Source organism: Chlorocebus sabaeus, chromosome 24 (genome assembly GCF_047675955.1).
Source record: "Chlorocebus sabaeus isolate Y175 chromosome 24, mChlSab1.0.hap1, whole genome shotgun sequence".
In the NCBI taxonomy this organism is placed as follows: Eukaryota; Metazoa; Chordata; class Mammalia; order Primates; family Cercopithecidae; genus Chlorocebus; species Chlorocebus sabaeus.
Window position 1 is genome coordinate 72,657,878 of NC_132927.1, and position 26,600 is coordinate 72,684,477.

Sequence of the window (26,600 nt, forward strand, 5' to 3'; positions counted from 1 at the left end):
CTCTAGGTTGTAACACTCCTCAGTTTCTTCAATCCATTTCTAACCTCCATGATTAGAAAATTCCCTTCATATGCTAGACGTACAAATCTTGTGTGCGTTTGTTTTCTTTGAAACAGGTCTTGCTGTATCACCCAGCTGGTCTCAAACTCCTGGGCTCAAGCAATCCTCCTGCCTCAGCCTCCTGAGTTGCTGGGACTATGGGTGCAAGCCACCACACCCATCTAGACTTGGATTTTTAACAAATCTATTCTAACTCTTCCCCACTTGATTTGCTAATATTAACCACCACTCTCAGGCAAAAATAACCCAACAGATTAAACCATCATCCGATTGCATATATAGTTAACAGCTAATACAGAGACTACCCCACAGAAACTAAAATAACTAGCAATTGATAACAGTAACAAACAAAGAATGCCCAGCCTGAGCAACATAGGGAGACAAAAAACAAAAACTTAACTGGGTGGCACATGCATGTAGCCCCAACTATGTGGGGGGCTGAGGTAGAAGGATCGCTTAAGCCAAGGGGGTCAAGGCTGAAGTGAGCCGATACCGTACCACAGCACTGCAGCCTGGGCAACAGATTTTTGTCACAATAATAATAATAATAATAATAAAGAATGCTAATTTGATGTGAATACTCAATACTAAGAGAAAAGTAAAGAAGTAGAAAAATAAAATATCTTTTTTGTTTTCTTTTTAACAAAGGTTGTCTCCATCTGATCCTGGTCCTCTGGCCCCAAAATTCCTAATAGACTTCTTGCAAACCTGACTGACTTAATTTGCTTAGAAAAGACCCCAGGCACCAGATCCAAGTAAAAGTGATATAATGTGATGTTCAATAGATTATTTTCAAAAGTATATCCCATATTGTTTGGGTTACATGTTTTAGGTAGTTCAAGTAATTTATCAAATATATAAATAGATAAAATTTTATGAAGACGTTATAATCACAGCTTATAAAAATTCAGATAGACATGGAAAAGTAACCAAAACCTAATTCCACTGTAACATAAGCAATGCTACTGACTGGCATATTTCCAGGCATTCTTTTTCTATACATCAATTTTATTTACACAGGTGTGACAAGTTTACATAAAGCAATATATTCTACTTTTTCATTTAATCCTTCTTGATGAGCCTTCTTCATGTTGCTATACCATCTTCATAACCATCATTTTATTTCTTTTTTTTTTTTTTTTTTTTTTTGAGACAGAGTCTCACCCTGTCACCCAGGCTGAAGCACAGTGATGCGATCTCACTGCAACCTCCGCCTCCTGGGTTCAAGCTATTCTCATGCCTCAGCCTCCTGAGTAGTTGAGATTACAGATGGGTGCAACCATGCCCAGCTAATTTTTGTATTTTTAGTAGAGACAGAGTTTCGCCATGTTGGCCAGGCTGGTCTCAAACTGGCCTCAAGTGATCCTCCCACCTCAGCCTCCCAAAGTGTTCGGATTACAGGCGTGAGCCGCCACACCCGGCCATAACCATCATTTTAAATGACCACATAACATTTCATTCAGTGTGTATCAAAACTTATTTAGCTAGTCTACTATCAAGATATAACAGATGTCTCCTTTTTTTATTATTACAAATAGTGCTGTTTTAACAATATATACTGTTTAATCTATTAAAAATACTTAAGTTCAGAAATTATCTCAATAACCCTATTAGCTAACCATAATTATGATTAGTATTTGCAGCTTTTGAATACTTACCAGACTAATATGCTTATTATATGAAGTATACATGTGGGATGCCATCATCTCTACTGTGGCAAGTTTCTGTGGTTGAAGCAAGGAATTTAACCTGTCCACAATACTGATATCCAGCTCACAACACACTGGATTTAATTTAATTTGCAATTCTGCCCTCTGAGGAACTGAACTAAGTCTTGCTTGATTACCCTTTAAAAAAAAAAAAAAAAAGGGCATTAATCCAATCACTAAAAACTACTATAAAATTGGGTTAAAATCTTATAATTGTGACAAAATATATATCAGATGAAAATTTACAGGTGGCAACTATAGAAAAAGATCTCTTACCTGGGGCCCTCTATTCTCAGAATGCTTATAATGAAGCTGAAGACACACAGGGGAATGGGAACCAGTTTCTTCTTTGGAATGGAACATTAAAAGCTTAAAAGCAAAGACGAAGATAAATTAAAGGTAAGATTAACCTACAATTAATCACATGAATTTACAGAGGTGCCCATATAACAGTGAGAAAGGCTTTTTGAAGTCAGAAATCTGGTTTTAAGTTTCATTTTCGTCACTTATTAGCAATGTAAACCTTAGACAAGTTAGTTAACTCCTGTGATATCTCATGGTAAAATGTAAGCGAGGATTCAAATAAATTCATTTCCAACAAAGTGTTGTTGAAATAAAACAGTATAGGGTCAAAGTAACAGCAATGAATGTAACTTTGACAGTTTTCTAAAGTTTCTTTAGGTCACACTTTTACATTAGGGAAAATATCAGAATAATGGTAAATGAACACAGAACATTTAACTTGTCTTGAACAGTGCTTAGCACACAGCAGACATTCAATAACTATTTGTTCAATAATCAAATTCTTCTGAAATGAAGAGTGCTTTGAACATGAGTGAAATGAAGTCATTTCTCTCATAACCCACCTGTCACTCCTAAACAAGTCAACTCTAAAATTCTAACAGATCCTTATAACGATGCTGAGTGACATTCTTAAAAATGTTTCAATAGAACACAAATGCAAAAAGAAAATGACAATATTCCTCCTATATGACTTTCTATACATTTTTAAAGAAAATCACTGACTCATACAATTATTAAAAAGCAAGACAGATTTAAAAAATAATCTTAAAGAAAAAGTATTCAACATTTACCTCTGTATAGTGAGGAGGAACAGAATGAAAATCAGTTGGAAATAGGCACTCCAAAAATTCCATTTGCCCAATGGACATATCAGTACTAAAATATCGGGAAGCTGATCTTTGTCTTTGTTCATAGGATACTTTAATGCCAGTACCTATAAATCTATTATAAAAAATGCACCATTTAAGATTATTCATATACTTCTAGATTAAACAATGTGCAAGTAGACAAAGAATAGAACAAAGTGTTAACATATAACAATTATCCACCTAGTCTGACAAGTTCAAGTTGTTATCAATAATTAATACTCCTAAGGAAATTAACCAGAAAGATTGCTTCAAATTTCCCTTTCCTTAAGATAAAAAATCAGTTCTGTTGATGGAAGATTTTTCAGGATCTATTTATTTCTCAACACTGCCCTTCCTCTTCCACATTTAAAAATTTACATTGCAAAGATAAAATCTTTCAGATCTGTAAAATATATAAAATAGTTTCTTAAAGTTACCTAAAAACATCACGCAATATTTCAAAAACTTTAGTCAGTGAGGCCCAAATGAGGTCTACCTCTATTTTCTGTTGCTTTTGTTATATTTTCCTACTGGCAGATATTTGAAACCTTGTCAAAAATGGGGGGGAAAAAAAAAGTCCAGGCACTCTGGCTCATGCCTGTAATCCCAGCACTTTAGGAGGCCAAGGTGGGCAGATCACCTAAGGTCAGGAGCTCGAGACCAGCCTGGCCAATATGGTGAAACCCCGTCTCTACTAAAAATACAAGAATTAGCTGGGGGTGGGTTGCATGCCTGCAGGCCCCGCTACTTAGGAGGTTGAGGCACGAGAATCGCTTGAACCCAGGAGGCAGAGGTTGCAGTGAACTGAGACTGCACCACTACACTCTAGCCTGGACAACAGGGCAAAAGACTGTCTCAAAAAAAAAAAAAAAGAAAAAGAAAAAAAAAGAGGGGGTAGAAGAAAAAATGTTTTTACAGTTTGATTACAAATACTGTAATCCTAAACTGTAAAGTTTTTCTTGTATTAGGTGTAACACTACTTTTCATATCAATTTTCATACTTAAAAAAAGTTAAAAAGATTAAAAGCCTGAAGTATTTTTAAAAAATACTAATATATATGATACGTTTAAACCACTGTATAAGACATCATTCAACAATTTATAGATCACCTTCACATTAAAATATACAGAGTTTGCTCATTAACAATACTAAAGGCCAGGCACGGCGGCTCACGCCTGTAATCCCAGCACTCTGGGAGGCCAAGGCAGGTGGATCACTTTAGGTCAGGAGTTCGAGATCAGCCTGGCCAACATGGTGAGTCTTAATAGAGATGGTGAAACCCTATCTCCACTAAAATACAAAAACTATCCAGCTACTCAGGAGGCTGAGCCAGCAGAATAGCTTGAACCTGACAAGCAGAAGTTGCAGTGAGCCAAGATTGTGCCACTGCACTCCAGCCTGGGCGATGGAGTGAGATTCTGTCTCAAAACAAAAAACAATAAAACAAACAAACAAACAAAAACTATATTACAAATTCAATTATCTCTTCATCTATTGACTCAATCCATGAAAGGATCACTCACTGGCTATTTGGATAGCTTTGATTTTTCTTAAGCAGAAGTTGAAACGTAGCATTCAAGTTCACTATCAGCCTTGGTAATGTTTCCCACCCTATGGCCAGTGGCATATGGATCAGTTCCAACAGTATTTTTTTATTTTTCATCACCACTGCCATCTCTGCTAATGCCAGTGATGATAAAAACTGTTTTCACAATTGCAATGGTGTCAGTAGGGATGATGGCAGAATGTGGTTAAAAAAAAGTTGACAAGAGCTGGGCAGGGTGCTAAAGAGATCACTTAGAAAACTCCTGTTATCTAGATCTGTTATTTCACATGCCAAATAACCTGAATGAAAGATTCTACAATAAACATCTTTGCAGTATTGCAAGAAAACTTCACTCATTCCATTCATTTACAAATAAAGTGTGAATTAGAAAAACAAATGCAGATAGGCAGATACAAAAGTCCACATGTGGTTCTTTTTCAAGGATCATTAGCACAGGTGTGGAAGTTTAAAGGATCATTAATACATATGTGAGAGTTTACCTAAGGTGATCGTGTGAGCAAGCTTCTGCAAACACTGCTCGGAAAGACTTAAAATCTTCTGTTGAAAACCTTGCTGGATCAATCTTTTCTATACAAGTAAAGAAAGCTACTGCCATAGGTGTCAATGGATTAAGGTTCAATGACGTTTCAGGTGGAGATAAAGGATCAATGTGAAGCACAGAGACTGAAAAAGTTCCCACAGCTAGTCTAAAAATAAGTTCAGGCCTGGATTCATCCACTGAAACAGATCTAGATGGGAGAGCTGAAATACAAGTATTAAAATTATATACATAAAATTTAACACATAAAACTATTATATCAAAATTATAAAACATATACTCATTTATTAGCTTTAAAAAAGATGACCATACAACAGTTTGAATGATATTAAACAATTAATGTAAGTAAAACCAACTGCTATCTTGCTGCATCTTATATCTAAGATTTTTGTACTGAAGTACAAGAGTACATGACAACAGTAAATGTACAAATCAAGCTTTTACATTAATAAAAACATACTGGAAAACTCAAGATTTTCCAGTATGCTCACCAAATTTTCCTTTAAGCCTTGGGTGTATATCAACTAAATTTGGCCAAATTTTCCTTTAAGCCTTGGGTGTATATCAATTAAATTTGGCAGAAAAGAAACCTGAGGTTCTCTTTCAAGGAAAATGTAAACAGTGAAACAAAAATCACATGATTGATTGAGGGTCCTAAACTGCAATAATAATATGAAACTTAACAGTGTAGTTTTAACTAAAAATATTTAAGTATTTAAATACACAAAGAATACAATAAATGAGCAATTATTCTAAAACACTTCACAGTGAATTGTTTAACAATGGTTTATTTTTGCTTTCTCAACTTTGTAAATGGCCAAGACAAGAGAAAAAAAAAGAAAAAAGAAAGAAAAGCACCAGTAGAATGGCATTTTAAAAATTCCAGCAGAAACTAACAACAAATGTCTATTTTTACTTACATGTCTTCTGTAAAGATGTTGGGTGAACTAGGTTGGATGGAAATGTTGACCCTCTTACCGGCTGTTCTTTATGATGATCAAGGAACTCTCCCCAAGTGGGCTGAAGCTATAAAAGATTTTTTTAAAGCACATGAATGAAGTGTAGAATTTTAGAAGCAACTTTTCAAGACCAGAAGAAAAATTAAGTAATACTTTACCACGGTAGCACTTAATGGAGATCCTGCTGGGGTATTTGTATATGTACTAGTTAATGATAACTCAAGGTCCATGTTTGGGGGGTCTCCAAGGGGTGGAAGAGAAGAGAGACTATGAGACATGTCCATATCAGCCATGGAGAAGAATACTTCTTCTTCTAGAGAGAATTAAACTATGTCACTTGTATTGTAATCCCACCAATTCAAGTCTTTTAAGTAAGTTAATATACGTTAATACAATCCTCTTCCTTCAGATTATGTGAGATATAGCGATGTCCCAAATTTTATGTTATTTCCAGTGGAGTAATTTATTTGAATCCAAAATATTAATGGCATAGTAAAAACTCAATATAAATTAATGAAAAAGGAAGCTATCCTACTGATGAATATGTTTTCTTTTGTTTTAAATATATAAATGTAGTATTACTTGGTATATTTTTAATGTGATATGCCAGTTTAGGAATTAAAATCAGATTTTAAAATAGTATAAATATATCGCAACCTCTAGTTTCATCTGGATACAGTTACTTCTTTTATTCAGAGCCAAAAACATTACTCGGAATTCCATTTACATTTCAGTTCCTTCTTTTGGGATTGTTTTACCCTCATGCAAATGAAGTTTATTATGGCCAAAATTTTTTTAGCAGGCTTTGATTTCTCATTTTGTCCAGCATTCGATACTTAAATTGATTCATATTATTTATATTATTAGCACTTATACATTGTGAAACACCTATAAATGTAAAGTAAGCTGGGTAGAGATTATTATTTACATATAACTGATGGAAAGATCAAGAAAGGAAAGTTTCCTTATCAAACTTTAGTAGTTTAGTAGTTTCTTGATCTATAAATCATTACATGAGCACATAATAATTTGACAAAATATATAGCTACCTACTTTTTCACACAAATTTACATTTTTGTAAATTGGTTTTCCTTAGACTAAATCATTTACAAAACAAAACTATACAATCAAAATCAAAAAAATATACAATAGCACCCATGTGCTGGTGCATTACTATAATGTTGTGATTAATTATAAAAGAAAAGTTGTGGATTTCTTACAATGTGGATATTTTTGTTCTTCCATTCCTAAACTTCTGTTCACAGCAGCCAAAATTAAGTGTAATTGTATCCATGATTATAATATATGATTCTGGTGTCAACTGTTTGAGTTGCTTACCACGGCTAGAAGGTGTACGAGCTGTTTCTGTCTCATAAAAGCTTTGCTCTGAAGATACACCCACAGAGAGGGAATCTTTTCTCAAATAATACCGGTTTAATTCCATCTGAATTCGATACTCGTCTTCCTGCTGCATGGGTCGATTTTTCCTATCTTTATTAGCTAACCCTATTTTGCTAGAATTTTCTATAAGCATACAAAAGGAAACCAAAACAGTAATTAAATTTGGAGTTAATTAAGCATTTCTTTCCCAAAACCCATTTATGGAACAACAATGGGACCTGAACACCACAGTGCAAAACTACTGCTATTTAATGAGTCAGAGCTCTAAGCAATAGCTTTAAGCAACCAGTCAGGAATCCCAAAATCTTATCTCTGATAGATAGAAGCCATTGAAAATATTTTAAAATGTGCACCACTTACTGTGTTCAAGAATTATACTTTCTTGGTTGTATGAAGTACTATCCCCAACCAAAGAACTCAGAACAATTTTAGAAAAGTTAAGAATGTGACACACATAATCTGAATGTGAATATGTTCCACGGTAACACAATTCAAAATACCCAATCAAATTTAACTACTTAAGATTCTTATTTGCTTCTTTCAGTTCACATATCAAAAATAAGAGACTTTCCTACATGTACATACATTACATATTTTAAAGTTTTAAAATTTAAAAAAGTAACAAGTATATATAATAACAGAATTATACTTGCCTGGTCCAGCAATAGCCGCCAACATATCCAAAAGCAAGTGCACCTGTCTCGGTGACAGGAGTAGATGAATAGAGTCTATCTGTCCATCAACATCCAACTTAAGGGAAAAAAAAACAAAACAAAACTATTCTGGAGGAGTATTCTTTATAACACCTTATCACCATAAAGGTCAGTATATTTTAGTGAACTGAGATGAATACTGAGTCTTTAGTCTTGGAGTCCTTCATCTGAGATTCTCTCTACTAATTCACACTATCTAAATGAAAAGATTTAGAGGCCACCAAACTATTGTTTTAAAAGGAAAAATCCTCCTGAGAAATTCCATGCTGACAAGTCCAATGTTATACTTTTTGTCTCTTCAAGTCTTCTGAGTACTTAAAGTATTTGAGGAGGACTTAAGACATAGTCTCCAAGGATAAATATTAAGGTAGCAATAGTACAGTATTCATTGACTTTCAAAAGACTAAAATCATAATCCTTAAAGTCTGATTCACATCAAGAACAAATAAAGTTGGCTTTCTTAAGTACGCTATCAATCATACTCTAGCAGAGCACGTAAGGACCTTCTCCACCAACACTGTGCCCTCCCAGTACCTCCTGTGGTCCACAAAGCCTGCTCTGCATGTAAGGGGAAGCCAGTACAGAAATGTGGATAGAAGATGGTGCTTATGTAGACTTTCTTTCTCTTTTCCAACTCTTTGCCCACTTTTCCATCTAGAAATAAAAGCTCCATCCCACTCACCTGATGATTCCTGAATACTCTCACAAAAGCAATTACTCTATTGTCTATATCACATTCTAAAAAGCAGAATATCCTTGCCTTACTTTTCATTCACCTCCTGTTAACACTGACTCCTATTATTTTTATGTCATTTGCAACTGAAAAATAATAGAATTAACAAAACACTCATATCTAGAAAATCACTTCTTCCCCAGGAGGAAAAGGAATTCTTTCTGATTCTAAAAAATAAATAAATAAATAAACTACATAATGATTGAGAAATTTCTATGACCTAAGATGACATTATCCAGTAAAATTAATCATTATTATCACATTTTGTTTTTTAGCATTGGGGTACCATGCTAAGTGCTTTTATATATATTTCCTCTAATTCTCATTTCTGTTCCTGTTTTACAGGTGAAGAAATTAGCTGACAAAGATTCAGTGAATTGCACAAGGCCATGTAGCAGATCCAGACCTGGATTTTCAGCTAGGCTGACCTGGAGGGAAGGCCCTCACTCCTTCCAATGGCATGGCTCCCCTGTTCTGCCCACAGACAGCTTATTTTACGGGGCACCTTCCTGACTACTGACATCCCAAGCCATGAGCCAACCTAAGGCTGAGAGGAGAAAATGTGTTTCTAATTACATGCCAAATTTAAAAATTGTTTTATAATTTCACAATTGTTGTACTGAAAGCACAATCTCTGACTTTCATTAGAATGGACAATCAAGAGTTTCATTTCTAATTCATTGAAACTAAAATTTTCATAGAAATATTTCATTATTTGTACATTCTGAGTTTGGCATAAAAAGAACAAAGTACTTATTACTTTCTTTTGGAAACATAAAAGAACATAACTAAGAAACAAATCTCAACTCAATGTAACATGGTAACTGAAACAAAACATTTCTAAATTCAATATGGGCAGTCTCCAATTTTCATACAAATGCATTCCTAAAAACATAGGCTAAAACCGAATATATGAAACACAGACTTACACACTACTCAAGGGAATACTATTCTGAGAACTTAAAAAAAAAAACATGAAATGTTTCATAATATTTTGAATCTGCAGTTGAAAGAGTTAAGTCTAACGTACATCAGAAACAGATTAAAGATCTGACGTTTTCAGCACCCCTAATTAATGCCATCCTTATCTACACTACATTTTATGAGATCTATGTTCCTCAATACTAAAATCCAGAATTTGTCTTTTTCCACTTAGCATCATTTGCATTAAATAAAAACAAGTTATACTCAAATATATAAGTCATTATACAAAAATTACTCTATAGGAAAAGATAGTACCTCTAAATATTAAATACTGGCTGGCACACAATGCCACTATGCAATTTTTCCAGATGTTCATTTGTCACCTAATATACAGAACTCTAAAAGTAACATATATTTATACATTCGTATAAATGCATATGTAATGTTTTATTATAAAAGACATTTGTACAAATCGACACATTATGTGCAAAAGTTTGGGTTTACATAAATATAAAATTATACAAATATGGAGGACTATATATAATTAACAAAAACAGAACTAAAAAGTTATTATTATGCTTCCTCCTTCTTACAGACATGGCAAATGCATTCCCCAGAGACATAAGCATATTATTAGTATTAGTTTCCCAAGGATGTTATCACAGCAGAGGATTCCCTGTAGAGTTTACATAACCCTTTGACTATCTGTTCTGCTAACAATCCCAACATGTTACTTACAAAGGGCCTTATGATATTGTGAAAGGATTTTGCACCATCTGAAGGAGGACAGAGCAGTAAACAAAAGGGGCCTGAGTAATCAGTAATAGGTGTGTCTTCATTCTAACTACTTTCCTCCTCCTCCAACTCTAGTCAGAGGTTCCAATCCAAGGAGGGATTTCCGGAGATACTTCAATTCTCTGAAAAATCGTTTTATGTATATTGACGTGTACTTAGTGGCTTCCTCTCCCATGTCCCCATAGCAATTTCCATACCCCTTACTGTATCTTCTACCAAGGTAGATTGTATTCCACTCATCTTTGCATCTGTCCCAAGAACTTGGACAGGTAAGTGGCTGGCATACGGTAGTCACTTGAACATCTACAACTAGGGAGATCAGTACATAAACAAATGAATAAATCCTGGTATCTTCTTAATTAAAACAACGTTTTATACAGATTATATAGAAAATTTGTTTTCAAGGTGTGAAAATAATGCTTGACAAATACATTTTTAGCTAAGTAAATGCAAATTTCCTGGTTCTCCATAAGACTGATCAACATGATTCCCTAAGACATAAATACAGTTGTATTCATACAGTGTCTTTATACAGTGTCAAAGCTATGAGAAGGAGAACCCTCATATGCTGTTGGTGGGAATGTAAATTAGTACAACCACTATCGAGAACAGTATGAAGGTTCCTCAGAAAACTAAAAATATGTTTTTGTATGCTGTGTCAAAGATCAGTTAGTTGTACACATTTGGTTTTATTTCTGGGTTCTCTATTCTGTTCCATTGGACTAAGTGCCTATTTTAATACCAGCACCATGCTGTTTTGCTAACTACAGCCTTGTAGTATAATTTAAAGTCCAGTAATGTGATAACTCCAGATTTGTTCTTTTTGTTTAGTATTGTTTCGGCTGTGTGGGCTCTTCTCTGGTTCCATATGAATTTTAGGGTTGTTTTTTCTAGTTCTGTGAAAAATGACGGTATTTTGAATTACACTGAATACGTGGATTGTTGTGGGTAGTATGGTCATTTTCACAATATGCATTATTTCCATCCATGAGCATGGGATGTGTTTCCATTTGTTTGTGTCATCTATTCTTTCAGCAGTGTTTTGCAGTTTTCCTAGAAGAGAGATTTCAGCTCCTTGGTTAAGTATATGCCTAGGTATCTTATTTTATTTATTTATTTATTTTGCAGCTGTTGTAAAGGGGACTGAGTTCTTGATTTGATTCTTAGCTCAGTCATTGTTGCTGTATAGCACTGCCACTGATTCGTGTACATTGATTTTGTAACCTGGGAGTTTACTGAATTCATTGATCAGATCTAAGAGCCTTTTGGATGAATCTTCAGGGTTGTCTAGGTATATGATCACAGCATCAGTGAACAGCTATAGTCAGACTTCCTCTTTTCCAATTTGGATGTCCTTTATTTCTTTCTCTTGCTTGACTGCTCTGGCTAGGACTTCCAGTACTATGTTGAATAGAAGTGGTGAAAGTGGGCATCCTTGTCTTGTTTCAGTTCTCAGGGGGAATGCTTTCAACTTTTCCCCATTCAGTATGATGTTGGTTGTAGGTTTGTTATATATGTCTTTTATTACTTTGAGGTAAGTCCCTTCTATGCCTATTTTGTTGAGGGTTTTTATCATAGAGGGATGCTGAATTTCATCAAATGCAAAACAATAAATTGTTTAAAAGACCCCCTATTCAATAAATGATGCTGGGAAAACTGGCAAGCCACACGTAGAAGAATGAACCTGGATCCTCATCTCTCACCCTATACAAAAGTCAACTCAAGATGGACCAAAGATGTAAACCTAAGACTTGAAACCATAAAAATTCTAGAAGAAAACACTGGAAAAACTCTTCTGGAAGTTGGCTTAGACAAAAAATTCATGACTAAGACCCCAAAAATGAATGCAACAAAAACAAAAATAAATGGGACCTGATTAAATTAAAAAGCTTCTGCACAGCAAAAGAAATAATCGGCAGACTAAACAGACAACCTACAGAGTAGGAGAAAATATACGTAAACTATGCGTCCCGCAAAGGACTAATATCCAGAATCTACAAGGAGTTCAAACAAATCAGCAAGAAAAAATTATCCCATCCAAGAGCTGGCAAGGGGCATGATTATATATTTCTCAAAGAAGATACTTGAACAGCCAACAACCATGAAAAAATGCTCAACATCACTAATCATCAGGAAAATGCAAATTAAAAACACAATGAGATACCACCTTACTCCTGCAAGAACGGCCATAATTAAAAAGTCAAAAAACAATAGATGTTGGGATGGATGTCATAAAAAAGGAACACTGTTACACTGCTGGTAGGAATGTAAACTAGTACAACTACTATGGAAAGCAGTATGGAAATTCCTTAAAGAACTAAAAGTAGATCTAACATTCCAGCCAGCAATTCCACAGTGTGTGTGTGTGTGTGTGTGTGTGTGTGTATACATATATATACACTATATATACACACCACATACATATATACACAATAAATATACACACCACGTACATATACACACCACATATATATATACACCACACACAAATATATGTGTACATATATGTATACACATACACACACAGTGAAATACTACTCAGCCATAAAAAGAAACAAAATAATGTCTTTTGCAGCAACTTGGATGGAACTGGAGGCCATTATGATAAGTTAAGGAACTCAGGAATGGAAAATCAAACACCATATGTTCTCACTCACAAGTGGGAGCTAAGTTATGAGAATGCAAAAACATACAGAGGTATATAATTGACTGTGGGGACTCAGGAGGAGGGGAGTTTAGGAGAGAAGTGAGGGATAACAGACAACATATTGAGTATACTGTACACTACTCAGGTGACAAGTACACTAAAATATCAGAATTTACCACTAAAGAACTCACCTATGTAACCAAAACCATCTGTATCCCAAAAACTATTGAAATTTTTGAAAAAAGAAAACAAAGGGACAACAACAACAAAAACTAAAAATAGAACTTCCATATGATTCAGCAATTCCACATTAGGTATACACCCGCAAGAAAGGAAAGCAATATACCAAAGAGATATCTGCACTGCCATGTTTACAGCACACTATTCACATAGTGTGATGTGTGTGAATATAGCCAAAATATGGACTCATTCTAAATATCCATCAACAGATGAATGCATAAAGAAAATGTGGTATATATGCACAATGGAATATTATTTAGCCATAAAAAATAATGGAGTCCTGTCATTTGTAACCACATGAATGGAACTAGAAGCCATTACGTTAAGTGACATAAGTCAAGCACAAAGAGACAACGCATATTCTCACTCATAGGCAGGAGCTAAAAAAAGGGGATCTCATGAATATTCAGAGTAGACTGATGGTTACTAGAGGCTGGGAACAGTGGGGAAATGAAGGGAAAAAGAATATAAATATACTGATTATCACTTAACTTACACTTAAAAATAGTAAAGGTTCCTGGTGAGGTGGTTCATGCCTATAATCCCAACACTTTGGGAAGCTGAGCAAGAAGGACTGCTTCAGCCCAGAAGTTCGAGAACAGCCTCAGCAACATAGCGAGACCCTGTCTCTACAAAAAACATAATACAAAATTTAGCCAGGCATGGTGGCATGTGCCTGTAGCCCCAGCCACTTGCGAGGCTGAGGTGGGAGGGTTGTTTGAGCCCAGGAGGCTGAGGCTGCAGTGAGCCAAGATCTTGTCACCGCACTCCAGCCTAGGCAAGAGAGGGAAACCACATCTCAAAAAAAAAAAAGTAGAGATGATATATTACATAGGTCTATTTTGTGTCAAAACTTTTTAAAGCTATGAGACAATGGGAAAAGTCTCTCTTTTCACAAATATTATACAACTATATAAAAATGGTCATTCTGTTCAAAATAGATGGGTAGATATTTTTACATATATATAATTTTAAAACATCTTCTACAGAATTCCTGCTCGCCAAATCTCTTTTCCTTTAAACTTAATTTTATGACAATAAGAATTTTTTTAATAAATTCCTAGTCATCTGAACTAATGAAACTATGCCTAATACCAAAAAGAGAGGTTTCTCGGTTTCGAATTGTCAGAATAGGGGAGAGTGAGTGTAGAAGGCAGCTCTTTGTAACATCTGAGCTGCAACAGTAGGGCAAAGGCAGTCCTCACGTAAATTTTGTGACCTAGGATAGAAGCATCAATGGAGAGTAAAAATGCTAACTCAGTGACAGCGGTACACTAGAGACAGGATAATCTGCAGTGATCAATCAGTGAATCACTGCATAGAATAAAGAATACTTGTACTTTTATTTTGGTTTTACTGTAGAAAGTGAAACAAACACTGACCTTAGCTCCAGGAAGTACTTCATTCTGTTTCAATGTAAGACTCAACTCCAACCTACCAATTAACCCTCCAATCTGCACTGGGTCAGAGGGTGCTATCTCTGGTAAATTTCTAGTTAACTGTGGGTGTGGCTCATAAACAATTTTGGGGTTCCAGCTAGGTGACAGCTTTGGCTCAGTTTCCTACAATAAAGTGACAAAAATAATTATTTAAAATACTTTATATAAATAAAATGAAACGTAAAATATAACTGTCAACTTAAGAAGAATAAAATATTAGACATGTAAAACTGTATGATGTTACAATGGACAAACCAGTATCTTGCAGCTAAAAGGAAACACAGTAATATGTTAGCAGTCCACTGGTAATAAAAGCAAATCATGAAAAAGGACTTCACGAAAAAAAGCATAGTATCTCTTCAAGTTACAGCAGTAAGAAAACCTAATGGGCACTGTATAATTAAGAAAATCTGATTTGTAAAATAACATGAAAGGCAAATTATAGAGTGACTGACTTATAAAAAGACTTTCCTCTCGGAGGGGATTTAACAGAGTTCCTTAATTATAAAGCTTTTTAAAGATATGATTTGTAGAATAAAGTTTCATCAATACAGTCACTATGTAAGGTAAATTTGAACACTAATTTCCAGTTTTTATTGGGGAAAAAAAAAAAGATGTTAATATAGGCTAAACATCTCTAAACCAAAAACTCAAAATCCAAAATGCTCCAAAATCCAAAAGTTTTTGCGTGCCAACATGACACTACCACAAGGTCAGGAAAATACACCGGACCTCACATGATGAGTTGCAGTCAAATATTTGTTTCATGCACAAAATTATTGAAAATATTTTATAAAATTACCTTCAGGTTATGTGTATAAGGCATATATGAAACATAAATGGGTCAGATGTGGTGGCTCATGCCTGTAATCCCAGCACTTTGGGAGGCCAAGGCAGGTGGTCAGGGATTCGAGACCAGCCTGGCCAACATGGCAAAACCCCGTCTCTACTAAAAATACAAAAATTAGCCGGGCATGGTAGCACGTGCCTGTAATCCCAGCTACTCAGGAGGCTGCGATAGAATAATCCCTTGAACCCAGGAGGCGAAGGCTGCAGTGAGCCGAGATTGTGCCACTGCACACCAGCCTGGGCGACGGGAGACTCTCTCCAAGAAAAAAAAAAAAAACATAAATGAGTTTTGTATTTAGACTTGGGTCCCATCCCCAAGATATCTCATTATATCTATAAAAATATTCAAAAATCTGAAACACAGTTCCAGCATTTTGAATAAGGCATACTCGACTTCAACACCATTTCCCCCCAACATACAGTACCCAACATTTCTCTTTCAGATTAATACACAGCACACTGGTAGGAATATAAATATTAGTATTTTCAAATCTCTGAAATACATATTACCATTACTGAATATTTGCATTAAATCTCAAGACAGAGACTCATTCAGACATATTATATATCCTAGCAAAATCTAATAGCCCCCATTTAAACCTTTCAAAAAATCTTTGATTATGGTTTTAGGGTTTTTTGTTTTGTTTTTCTTACCACTGGTGCAGTTGAACACACTGGGGAAGATTTTGCTGATGCAGAAAACTCATCCCAGAAGAGAGACACTCCAGAGAGCTGAAGTAACTTGTGAGCAAAAGCAGTGGGTTGATGCACATTAATTCCTGAGGATTCATCAGCAGTTTCATCACAGTATACAGTTCTGAAATTTTTTTAAAAAAGCATTTACAAAAAGCTCCTAGAAAAACCTATTTACAATAAGAAACGCACATAGCTTTTTTAAGTTAAAGGGTTTTTTCAAGTGTTAGCACTTTTTAGAATATGCCTATAATGTGGGTCAGTCTCACCGTGCTTTACTACCATAAATATTTTCATGAAGAGGTCTTAACTCCAAAAGGGTAACTTTATGAGGCTTAAATTGAGAGAAAAAAACTAACTCCCTAAAGTTAGTTTTAAGGAAAACAATTCCTGTACTCCCCCACAAAACATCTCTTGGTACAGTGTGACAGCATTTGGCTCCAAGTCACAAAAGACATTTCTTGAATTCCTACATGTGACTAATTTTTAGTTTAAACAAAACACATAATGTGGTTCTAAATGCATGAGATTTTAGATTTTTAAAAATCTACTATTCAAGGCAATGGACCCTAATTCCAAAGATCTGCTAACAACAACTGTTTTACTAATAGGTGTTTTGTAAAAGACAGAAACCATAACACAGCTGCTTAAAATGCAGTAGAGACCCCCAGTAGATCCATGTATGAAGTGTCTCTGGTGCTCATGCAGTGTACGCGCTTCATCCTGCTCATTTCTGTTGGCAGTTCATACAGCATTAACACATGGGTGATGAGTTACTCCCTCAAATCAATGCTTAGGTGTATTTATGTAAATTAACCTTGCTTTACAGCTATGTATAAGGGCTTCAAGTGAGCATACACAAAAAACTAAAACCCATGTATTTATATTTTTTTAAGTAAATATTGAGTGCATTGACCTTAACATAATCCTTACAGGATCCTCAAAATAGTGGCCTTAGCCTTTCTCACTAAAGCAGCACTTAGATTAAGCACAGCAGAACAAAAATGTCTTTCATGTTAATGAAATATGCCTAAATATTGCATTGTTAATATGAAAAAACTGAAACTTTCCCACAGGAATGCCTTAAATTTAGTGGCACTCAAATGCTTATTATTCTGATTTGCTATTAACTAAAACAGAATAACTTGCTTTAAATTCAACATGGTATCAGACATAATTATACCACAACTGGCACTTTCAAGTTTTCAATAATGGAATTAGAATTAAAACACAACTTGAAGAGCAGCACTATACTCTGAAATTATGCAATATTTTCATATCATTACCTCTAATCTCCAAAACCTCCCTGAAAATGTAATGTAAGAGTTACAATAGGGTCATTTATTTTTAGACATAAGAATTCTTACCTTTCTATTCGAATTTCAAGTGCAGTTCCAGTTTTGGAATTTTCTGGCACATGTTCAATTCTCAAAACAGTATCTATAAAAGTGACTTTTACTCTTCTTAGTACTAAAGTAAATAAGTAATTGTCAACATAAGAGACTACATATATACTAAATAAAAACCTCCAAAGAAATAAATAAGCACAAGTTTGATAAGAACTTTTGTTTACAAAATAAAGAAGCTGAATTTCTTTCCATTAAAATCCTTAAATCCTGAGTTTTATGATAAATATTTTGCCTTACTGAGCACTTAACCATGTTACATCTCAACAGATGCTTGGGATAATGACTAACACTATTTGTTGTATTCTAATCCATTCACTATGCAAGCGTAATAAATGGAGAAACTAAGGTACAAAAAAAAAAACCACACAATTAAATGGAATATTTAAAATACCTCCATTCTAAAGTTCTGAAGTGGGAACAGTAATTCTTTTAAAAATCCATTCCAATGGATTTGCCTTATACAAAGCTTATTACACGAAGGCACGAAACTACCAAATCAAATCTAAATTTTTTAAAATTCTCCGTAACACCAAACCTGTTTCAATGGTTTCAGCAAACTTTTCAAGTCCTTCAAAAGGCTGGGATCCTTCTCCTTGTTCATCTGTTAGTTTCTGGCTAAGACATTCTTTTGCCAATTGCATACTGCTGGTCATAAAACTTGACCAATACATAGGCTCAGAACCAGTTGCTGTGGAAAATATAAATTAATCCTAAATAATTTCTCAGAGTTATAACAATGCCAGTTCTTAAAATAACACGTTTCAAATAGATAAATTCTTAATCCTTTAAGAGATTTTTAACATCATGGTATTACCCAGGTAAACAATATTCTAGAAAGTACTCTTGAGATTTAAATATCACCTTATAATAACCAAGAAGAAAAAAAAAATCACAGAAAAAAGTCCAGAGAATGTGCTCTCATAACATGTTATATTTTACCAAATATCAATTCATGTATTCATTCAACAAATACTTAATGGGTATTCTACAGATACATGGAACTGTTCTAAATATTATAAGCAGGGGTTGACAAACTTTTTCTGTAAAGGGTCAGACAGTAAATATTTTCTATTTTGTGGACCACATGGTCTATATCACAACTTCTCAACTCTCATATTAGAGCACAAAACAGCCATTAAAGTAAATAAACAAATAAGCATGGCTGTGTTCCAATAAAACTTTATTAACAAAAACAGATGACAGGATCAATTTGGCCTGCAGGTTACAGTTTGCTAACCCTGCTGTAGAAAGTAGAAAAAATAATAGTAAATTCTGCCCTCAGAGAACCTGCTATATAAAGAAATAAGATACGATTAGTAGACAACTATTGAATGTCAACAGAAAACATTATGAAAGCTAAAAGAAGAGATTAATTCTTTAGTTAATTCTTCCCTTCTAGCTGAGAAAATTAACAGGAAATGTGGCAGAAGTAGCAGATGATACAGGCTTTGGAAATTAGTATAAATGTAGATAAAATAAAAGAGCATCCTTGGAGGAGGAAGCATATGAGATGTGAAAAATCATTTCCAGATCTTCCCTCATGAGAAAATTCTCCCCACACCTCCCTACATTATTCAAAGCAAAGTGACAGAGATTGCAAGAATTATTGCCTTCCAAAATGGAATTTAAAAGTCTTTCTAATGGAATGTTTTGAAGAGAAAAATATTTGAAAGTTTGCCTTCCCATAGAAAAATATTATATCCACTAATCATGGTTAAAAGATAGAATACTCTTGTAAATTAAATGCCAGATTACTAAAGACGATTTCCATGCATTCAATATCAGTTCTCAAAATATAGAATTTTACTTTAACTCTACTAAATATAATTTAAACTTTCATGTTTTGGGCAGCACTTGGGATTATAATTCTATCATTGCATACCAACATACCTGTCACCTAGATTGTCAATTCTATCTAATTCTATCATGTTTTTCTATATCTATAAGTAGCTATTCTGCTATAAAGAAGAGCATTCCTTCTCCCTGTCCACCTTACATACTTATTTATCTGTATCAGTATCGTCCTAGAGATTTTTTTATTTCATGTGTTACAAACCATTACTGTCATCATTCTTTGTAATACTCAAATTTTCCCAAATTTGGCCAATGGAAGCCCCTTGACAACCAATCCTGTGTCCCTTTAACATTTCTCCATCAATCTTTGAACATTCTTCCTTGCTTTCTGGCACAATAATTTTGAATCTTTAAAACCCAAGTCTCATTTTAGATAACTGGTAACAATTAAATAAACCAAATAATCTGTATACTAAAGTTTCTGTGAATAATCAGGGAAAGAAACAACTCTAAATGTGTAAACATGTACATTATACAAAAAGCCAAGTCATAATGTATTATCAATGGAAAATTTCACAAATACAAAGCAAAATAATAAATTAAATACTAAATTTAATGTAATCAGGCTACTTTCCCAGTCTCTGAAGAATAAAAATAGAAACACACAAAACAGAAACATACAACACACCAACCTGGGCGAGGTCTAGGCCGGAAGACCATTTCTAATCCTCTCACTTCTAGTGCACAATTATCCTGTAGCAAAGAGCCCCATGGAACTGACAGGGAAATTGACTGAATGAATCCTTCAGTGACTTCTAAGGGTGCATCTGCTGACTCCAAGATCTCATTGAGACACTAAGGAGAAAAAAACAGGTTCATTTTGAATCACAAGAACAAGAACACAAAGTTGTGAACTTATTCAAAGGCGTCAAATATGCCCCCATATGTGTTAGGCACTAGGTATAAAGAAAGCAGAGACTTCCACAAGTACAGGTAATCAAAGCAAAAATGGACAAGTGGGATCACACCAAATTAAAAAGCTTCTGCACAGCAAAGGACACAATTAACAAAGTCAAGGGACAACTTGCAGAATGGCAGAAAATATTTGCAAACTCTGTATCTAACATGAGACTACTAATCAGAATATATAAGGAGCTCAAACAACTCTACAGGAGAAAAAATCTAATAATCCTACTAAGAAATGGGCAAACTATTTGAATAGACATTCCTCAAAAGAAGACATACAAATGGCAAACAGGCATGTGAAAAGGTGTTTATTGATCATCAGAGAAACACAAATCAAAACTACAATGAGTGGCCGGGCGCGGTGGCTCAAGCCTGTAATCCCAGCACTTTGGGAGGCCCAGGCGGGCAGATCACGAGGTCAGGAGATCAAGACCATCCTGGCTAACACGGTGAAACCCTGTCTCTACTAAAAAATACAAAAAACTAGCCGGGCGAGGTGGTGGGCGCCTGTAGTCCCAGCTACTCGGGAGGCTGAAGCAGGAGAATAGCGTAAACCCAGGAGGCAGAGCTTGCAGTGAGCCGAGATCCGGCCACTGCACTCCAGCCTGGGCGACAGAGCGAGACTCCATCTCAAAAAAAAAAAAAAAAAAAAAAAAAAAAAAAACTACAATGAGATATCATCTCACCCCAGTTAAAATGGCTTCTATCCAAAAGATAGGCAATAACAAATACTAGAGAGAATGTGGAGCAAAGGCAACCCTCATACACTGTTGGTGGAATTGTAAATTATTACAACCACTATGGAGAACAATTTGGAGGTTCCTCAAAAAAACTAAACATAGAACCACTATATGATTTGGCAATCCCACTGCTAGGTATAGCCCCCAAAAAAGGAAATCAGTTTATTGAAGAGATATCCACACTCCCATGTTTATTGCAGCAATATTCACAATAGCCAAGATTTGGAAGCAACCTAAGTGTCCATTAACAGATTAATAGATAAAGAAAATGTGGTACATATACACAATGGAGTACAATTCAGCCATAAAAATGAATGAGATCCTGTCACGTGCAACAACCTGAATGGAACTAGAGGTCATTATGTTATATGAAATAAGCCAGGCACAGAAAAACAAACTTTGCATGTTCTCACTTACCTATGGATGCTAAAAATTAAAACAATTGAACTCACGGCAATAGAGAGTAGAAGGATGGTTACCAGAGGCTGGGAAGGGTAGCAGGGTGGGGGGATGGTTAATGGGTACAAAAATATAGTTAAAATGAATAAGCCCAAGGGACAGGCATGGTGGTTCACACCTATAATCCAGCACTTTGGGAGGCTGAGGTGGACAGATCTCTTGAGGTCAGCAGTTCGAGACCAGCCTGGCCAACATGGTGCAACCTCATCTCTACTAAAATTACAAAAATTAGACAGGCATGGTAGGACGTGCCTGTAATTCCAGGCACTTGGGAGGCTGAAACAGAACAATCACTTGGACCCAGGAGGCGGAGGCTACAGTGAGCAGACATCACACCACTGTACTCCAGCCTGGGTGACAGGCGACTCCATCTCAAAAAAAAAAAAAAAAAAAGAAAACAAAACAAAAATGAATGAATGAATGAATAAGATCTAGTAATTAATAGCACAACAAGGTGGCTACAGTCTATAATTTATTGTACATTTTTAAATAACTAAAAGAGCACAATTGAATTATATGTAACACAAAGGATAAATGCTTGAGGTGAGGCATACCCCTTTTACCCTGATGTATTAGGCATTGTATGCCTGTGTCAAAATATCTCATGTACCCCATTAACATATACACCTACTATGTACCCACAAAAATTAAAAGTTAAAAATTAAAAAGAAAGCACAGACCAAGATAAAGATGATCCCGGTCCTCGCTAAGCTTACAAGATAGTATACTATGAAAGAGACAAGTAATTAAAGTGTGATGATTACATACAGAGGAAATACACTGTGCTATTTGAACACATAATAGAACCTAACCTGCAGATTCAAGGCAGCCCACTTGAAGGAGTGCTATTTTAAGCTGGGACCAGAGGACTAGAAGGAGTCAATCAGGCAAAATGGTCCAGGCAAAAACAAAGCATGTGGAAGGATTCGAAGAAAGCAGAAGTCAAGGAAATACACGCACATATATTTGATACACCACAGTATTTGTAAAAGAAAAGTTGCTTTAGGCTTTAGTGTGTCAGGGCAAAGACCCAGAGACAAGGCTATGTAGATAAGGAAGAGTGGGATCCAAAGAGCCTTGTAATGCATGTTAAAGAGTCTGAAATTTATCTCAAGGGTGATGTGAAGCCATTGAAGGGCTTTAAGCAAGGATGCCATGATGAGAGTGGGCCTCTTCAGCTGCCATGTACAGCATGAAGTGAAGATGCCAGCAGGAAGGTTGTTATGAGTAATAGAAGCTAGAGAGGTTGGTTTGGCACAGATAGCAACACTGAGGACAGTCAGAAGTGGATAAATTTTTGTAACATATTTAGGAAGTAGAATAATTAATTGGCATCATGAGGGATAAAGGAAAGGAAGAATTATGAATGACACTTAGGAGGCTGGCTTGGGCAATTGCTTAGACAGAGGTGTCATTTACTGAGATACAGAAACACAGGGAAGCAGGTTAGAGGGAAGATGAGAAGTTCAGTTCCAAAGTACACATTTAAGAAGACATCTAGGTACAGGTGCTAAGGATGAAGCTGGAGCTTCCTCCAGCTAGAGCTCAGGAGAGCCATCCCGGCTGGAGATACAAATTAACATTACAAACACACACGATGGGTCAGGTATGGTGGCTCAAGTCTTTAACTCCAACTCTGGGAAGCTGAGGTGGGAGGATCTTGAGCTGAGCAGTTTGAGACCAGCCTGGGCAACATGTCAAAACCCTGTCTCTACAAGAAATACAAAAATTAACTAGGCATAGTGGTGCATGCCTGTAATCTCAGTTACTCGAGAAGCCAAGATGGGAGGAATGCTTAAGCCCGGGAGGCAGAGGTTATAGTGAGCCAAGACTGTGCCCCTACGCTCCAGCCTGAGCAACTTAGTAAGACCCTGTCTCAAAAAAATAATAAAATAATAAACAAATGAGTAACTGAAGCCACAGCATGAGGAGAGAAATGTTTGGGAACTTTTATAGAGTAAAATGAGAGGAGGCTTAAGACAGAACTCATAGACACCAATATTTGAGAAAAGAGTTTTGAAAGAGGAGCATGCAGAAGAAACTAGAAAAAAGCAGAGAGGTAGAAGGAAAATTGAAAGAGGTTCATGTCCCAGAAAATTGTGGAAAAACAACATGACAGAGAAAAGTGGTCAAGCTCAACAAAAGCTAACAAGAAGTCAAAGATTTTTAAATGCCTACCGACTCAAGTGATATCTAAAGTACTGGTGATCCCATTAAAAGCAATTTCAGTGGCATCATGGGGCAAACCAGACTACAACAGGAGACAGACAGAATGAACATAAATGCAATTTTTTAAAGACAATTTACTTTTCAAATTAAAATAACAAATATTTATTAAATGCCAGCTTGTATGTAAAGTGCTTCCTGCATGGTATATTGCATAGGGTAGTATTATAATTCTTTGTCGTATTACACCCTAGTGTTGAATAGTGAGACTTGGATCAGCTTGTTTTATTTTTGGAGATTACTACTTTAAAAGGCTTTCTTCATGCTGACATTTGTTTAATCCTAAAGACTTTCCCAGTAGTATATGGGCATGGATGGTTTTAAGGTATAAACATCCAGACATATTCTTTCCTAAAACCGACTGAGCAGACTACAGACAGTGGTGGCATTACGCTGGGTCTCCTGTCCCACAGTTCCTTGTACAATCTTCCTTCTCCCACTTAGCCAAAAGTCGTATTTTTCTCCCTTCAGAAATTCTCCCTTATGTACTGTCTAAGGTATAGAAACCTCCAGACAGGGCCAGCAGTACATTTTCTATCTTTTCCCATCTTATACTTTTTTTTGGCATGACACTCAGAAATTCAAAGAACTAAGTGATGTTGCTCCTGCAAAATCTCTCAGTTCTCATCTACTGATTTATAACATCGGTATTTCTCAAGCTTGTATCTATTTTTTAAATTTAGAATAAAAGGTATGCTGACCCCTACTGAATTCCAGCTCTAAGTATATTCACCTACGGATGCACTAACAAATTAGGGAGGAGGGGATCACAACCAACCTCTATCATTAAGAAACGTATTTCCAATAAAAGTTTTTATGTTTGCTGGGTACAGTGGCTCATGCCAGTAGTCCCAGCAATTTGGGAGACTGAGGCAGGAGGATGGCTTGAATCCAGGAATTTGATACCATCCTGGGCAACATGGTGAAACTCTGTCTCTACAAAAAATACAAAAATTGGCCGGGCGTGATGGCTCAAGCCTGTAATCTCAGCACTTTGGGAGGCTGAGGCAGGCGGATCGCCTGAGGTCAGGAGTTTGAGACCAGCCTGGCCAACATGGTGAAACCCTGTCTCTACTAAAAATACAAAAATTAGCCAGACATGGTGGCCCATGCCTATAATCCCAGCTATTAGAGAGGCTGAGGCAGGAGAATCACTTGAACCCAGGAGGCGGAGGTTGCAGTGAGCTGAAATTGCATCACTGCACTCCAGCCTGGGCAGCAGAGCGAGATTCCATCTAAAACAAACAAACAAACAAACAAACAAAAATACAAAAATACAAAAACTAGATGGCATGGTAGCCCATGCCTGCAGTCCCAGCTCCTTGGCAGGCTAAGGTGGGGATAATCGCTCGATCCCAGGAGCTCAAGGCTGCAGTGAGCTGTGATCACCCACTGCACCCAAGCCTGGGTGAGACAGCAAGACTTTGTCTCAAAACAAAAAAAGGGGTAATTATCAAAATGCTTAAGTTTATACTGTTTTGATCTTAATTATCAAAATGCATAAATTTATACTGTTTTGATCAACTATACACTTAACAATAATTGCAATTACAACACAATCCAGAAGAAAAGTAACACTTAAAGCCCCATGATTTTCTGAAGGAAATAAAGTTATGCATCACAGAAGGACATTTGATCAACAGCAGACCATATGTAAGGATAGTGGTCCTGTAAGATTATAATGGAGCTGAAAAATTCCTATCACCTAGTGACATCGTAGCCATCATAAGGCGATATAGCAAAACACATTACTCACATGTCTGTGGTGATGCTAGTGTAAATAAACCTCTTGCAATGCCAGTCTAGCACAAACAGTTACATACAGTACGTAATACTTGAGAGGGATAAAAAACAACCATGCTACTGGCTTATGTATTTAATACCTATACTATACTATTTAATCACTATTTTAGAATATACTCCTACTTAAAAAAAAAAAAAATGTTAACTGTAAAACAGCCTCAGGCAGGTCCTTCAGGAGGTACCCAGAAAAAAGCATTGTTATCAGAGGAGAGGACAGCTCTATGCATGTTACCATCCCTGAAGACCTTCCAGTGGAACAAGATGTGGAGGTAGAAGGCGGTGACACTGATTATCCTGACCCTGTGTAGGCCTAGGCTAATGTGTGTGTTTGTGTCTTAGTTTTTAACAAAAAAGTTTAAAAAGTAAAAAAAAAAATTAAAAATAGAAAAGAAAATGCTCATAGCATAGGAATATAAAGAAAAAATATTTTTGCATAGCTGTACAATGTGTGTTTAAGCTAAATGTTATTACAAAAGGAACAAAAAGTTTAAAACATTTTTAAAGTTTATAGTTACTGTAACCTCAGGTTAACTTATTATTGAAAAAGAAAGATGCCTTTATTAACATAGTCTAGCCGAAGCATACACTATTTATAAAGTCTACAGTAGTGGAGAGTGATGGCCTAGGCCTTCACATTCACTCACTGACTCACTCAGAGGAATTTCTAGTCCTGCAAGCTCCATTTATGGTAAGCGCTCCATACAGCCATATCAACTTTTATCTTTTTAAAATTTTTTTATTTTATGCCATATGCGTACACACCTTTTCTATGTTTACATACACA

The 26,600-nt window shown here is 35.7% G+C and overlaps 1 protein-coding gene across 2 annotated transcripts in view; it reads right to left on the bottom strand.

Moving 5' to 3' along the window:
- Nucleotides 1-26,600, bottom strand: part of ATG2B (autophagy related 2B) — a 78,917-nt gene that overhangs the window by 41,934 nt on the left and 10,383 nt on the right. Inside the window, exons 2-14 of one of the 2 annotated variants that reach the window (XM_007987767.3) lie at nucleotides 20,315-20,477; nucleotides 18,364-18,516; nucleotides 17,787-17,889; nucleotides 16,381-16,543; nucleotides 14,821-15,000; nucleotides 8,040-8,136; nucleotides 7,324-7,509; nucleotides 6,144-6,295; nucleotides 5,947-6,052; nucleotides 4,968-5,229; nucleotides 2,864-3,014; nucleotides 2,046-2,138; nucleotides 1,719-1,907 (exon numbers count right to left, since the gene is read on the bottom strand). In XM_007987767.3, coding sequence (XP_007985958.3) covers nucleotides 1,719-1,907; nucleotides 2,046-2,138; nucleotides 2,864-3,014; nucleotides 4,968-5,229; nucleotides 5,947-6,052; nucleotides 6,144-6,295; nucleotides 7,324-7,509; nucleotides 8,040-8,136; nucleotides 14,821-15,000; nucleotides 16,381-16,543; nucleotides 17,787-17,889; nucleotides 18,364-18,516; nucleotides 20,315-20,477 — 1,998 coding nt within the window. Of the gene's footprint in view, nucleotides 1-1,718; nucleotides 1,908-2,045; nucleotides 2,139-2,863; nucleotides 3,015-4,967; nucleotides 5,230-5,946; nucleotides 6,053-6,143; nucleotides 6,299-7,323; nucleotides 7,510-8,039; nucleotides 8,137-14,820; nucleotides 15,001-16,380; nucleotides 16,544-17,786; nucleotides 17,890-18,363; nucleotides 18,517-20,314; nucleotides 20,478-26,600 lie in introns of both variants that reach the window. The other variant, XM_007987766.3, reaches the window with a different exon arrangement.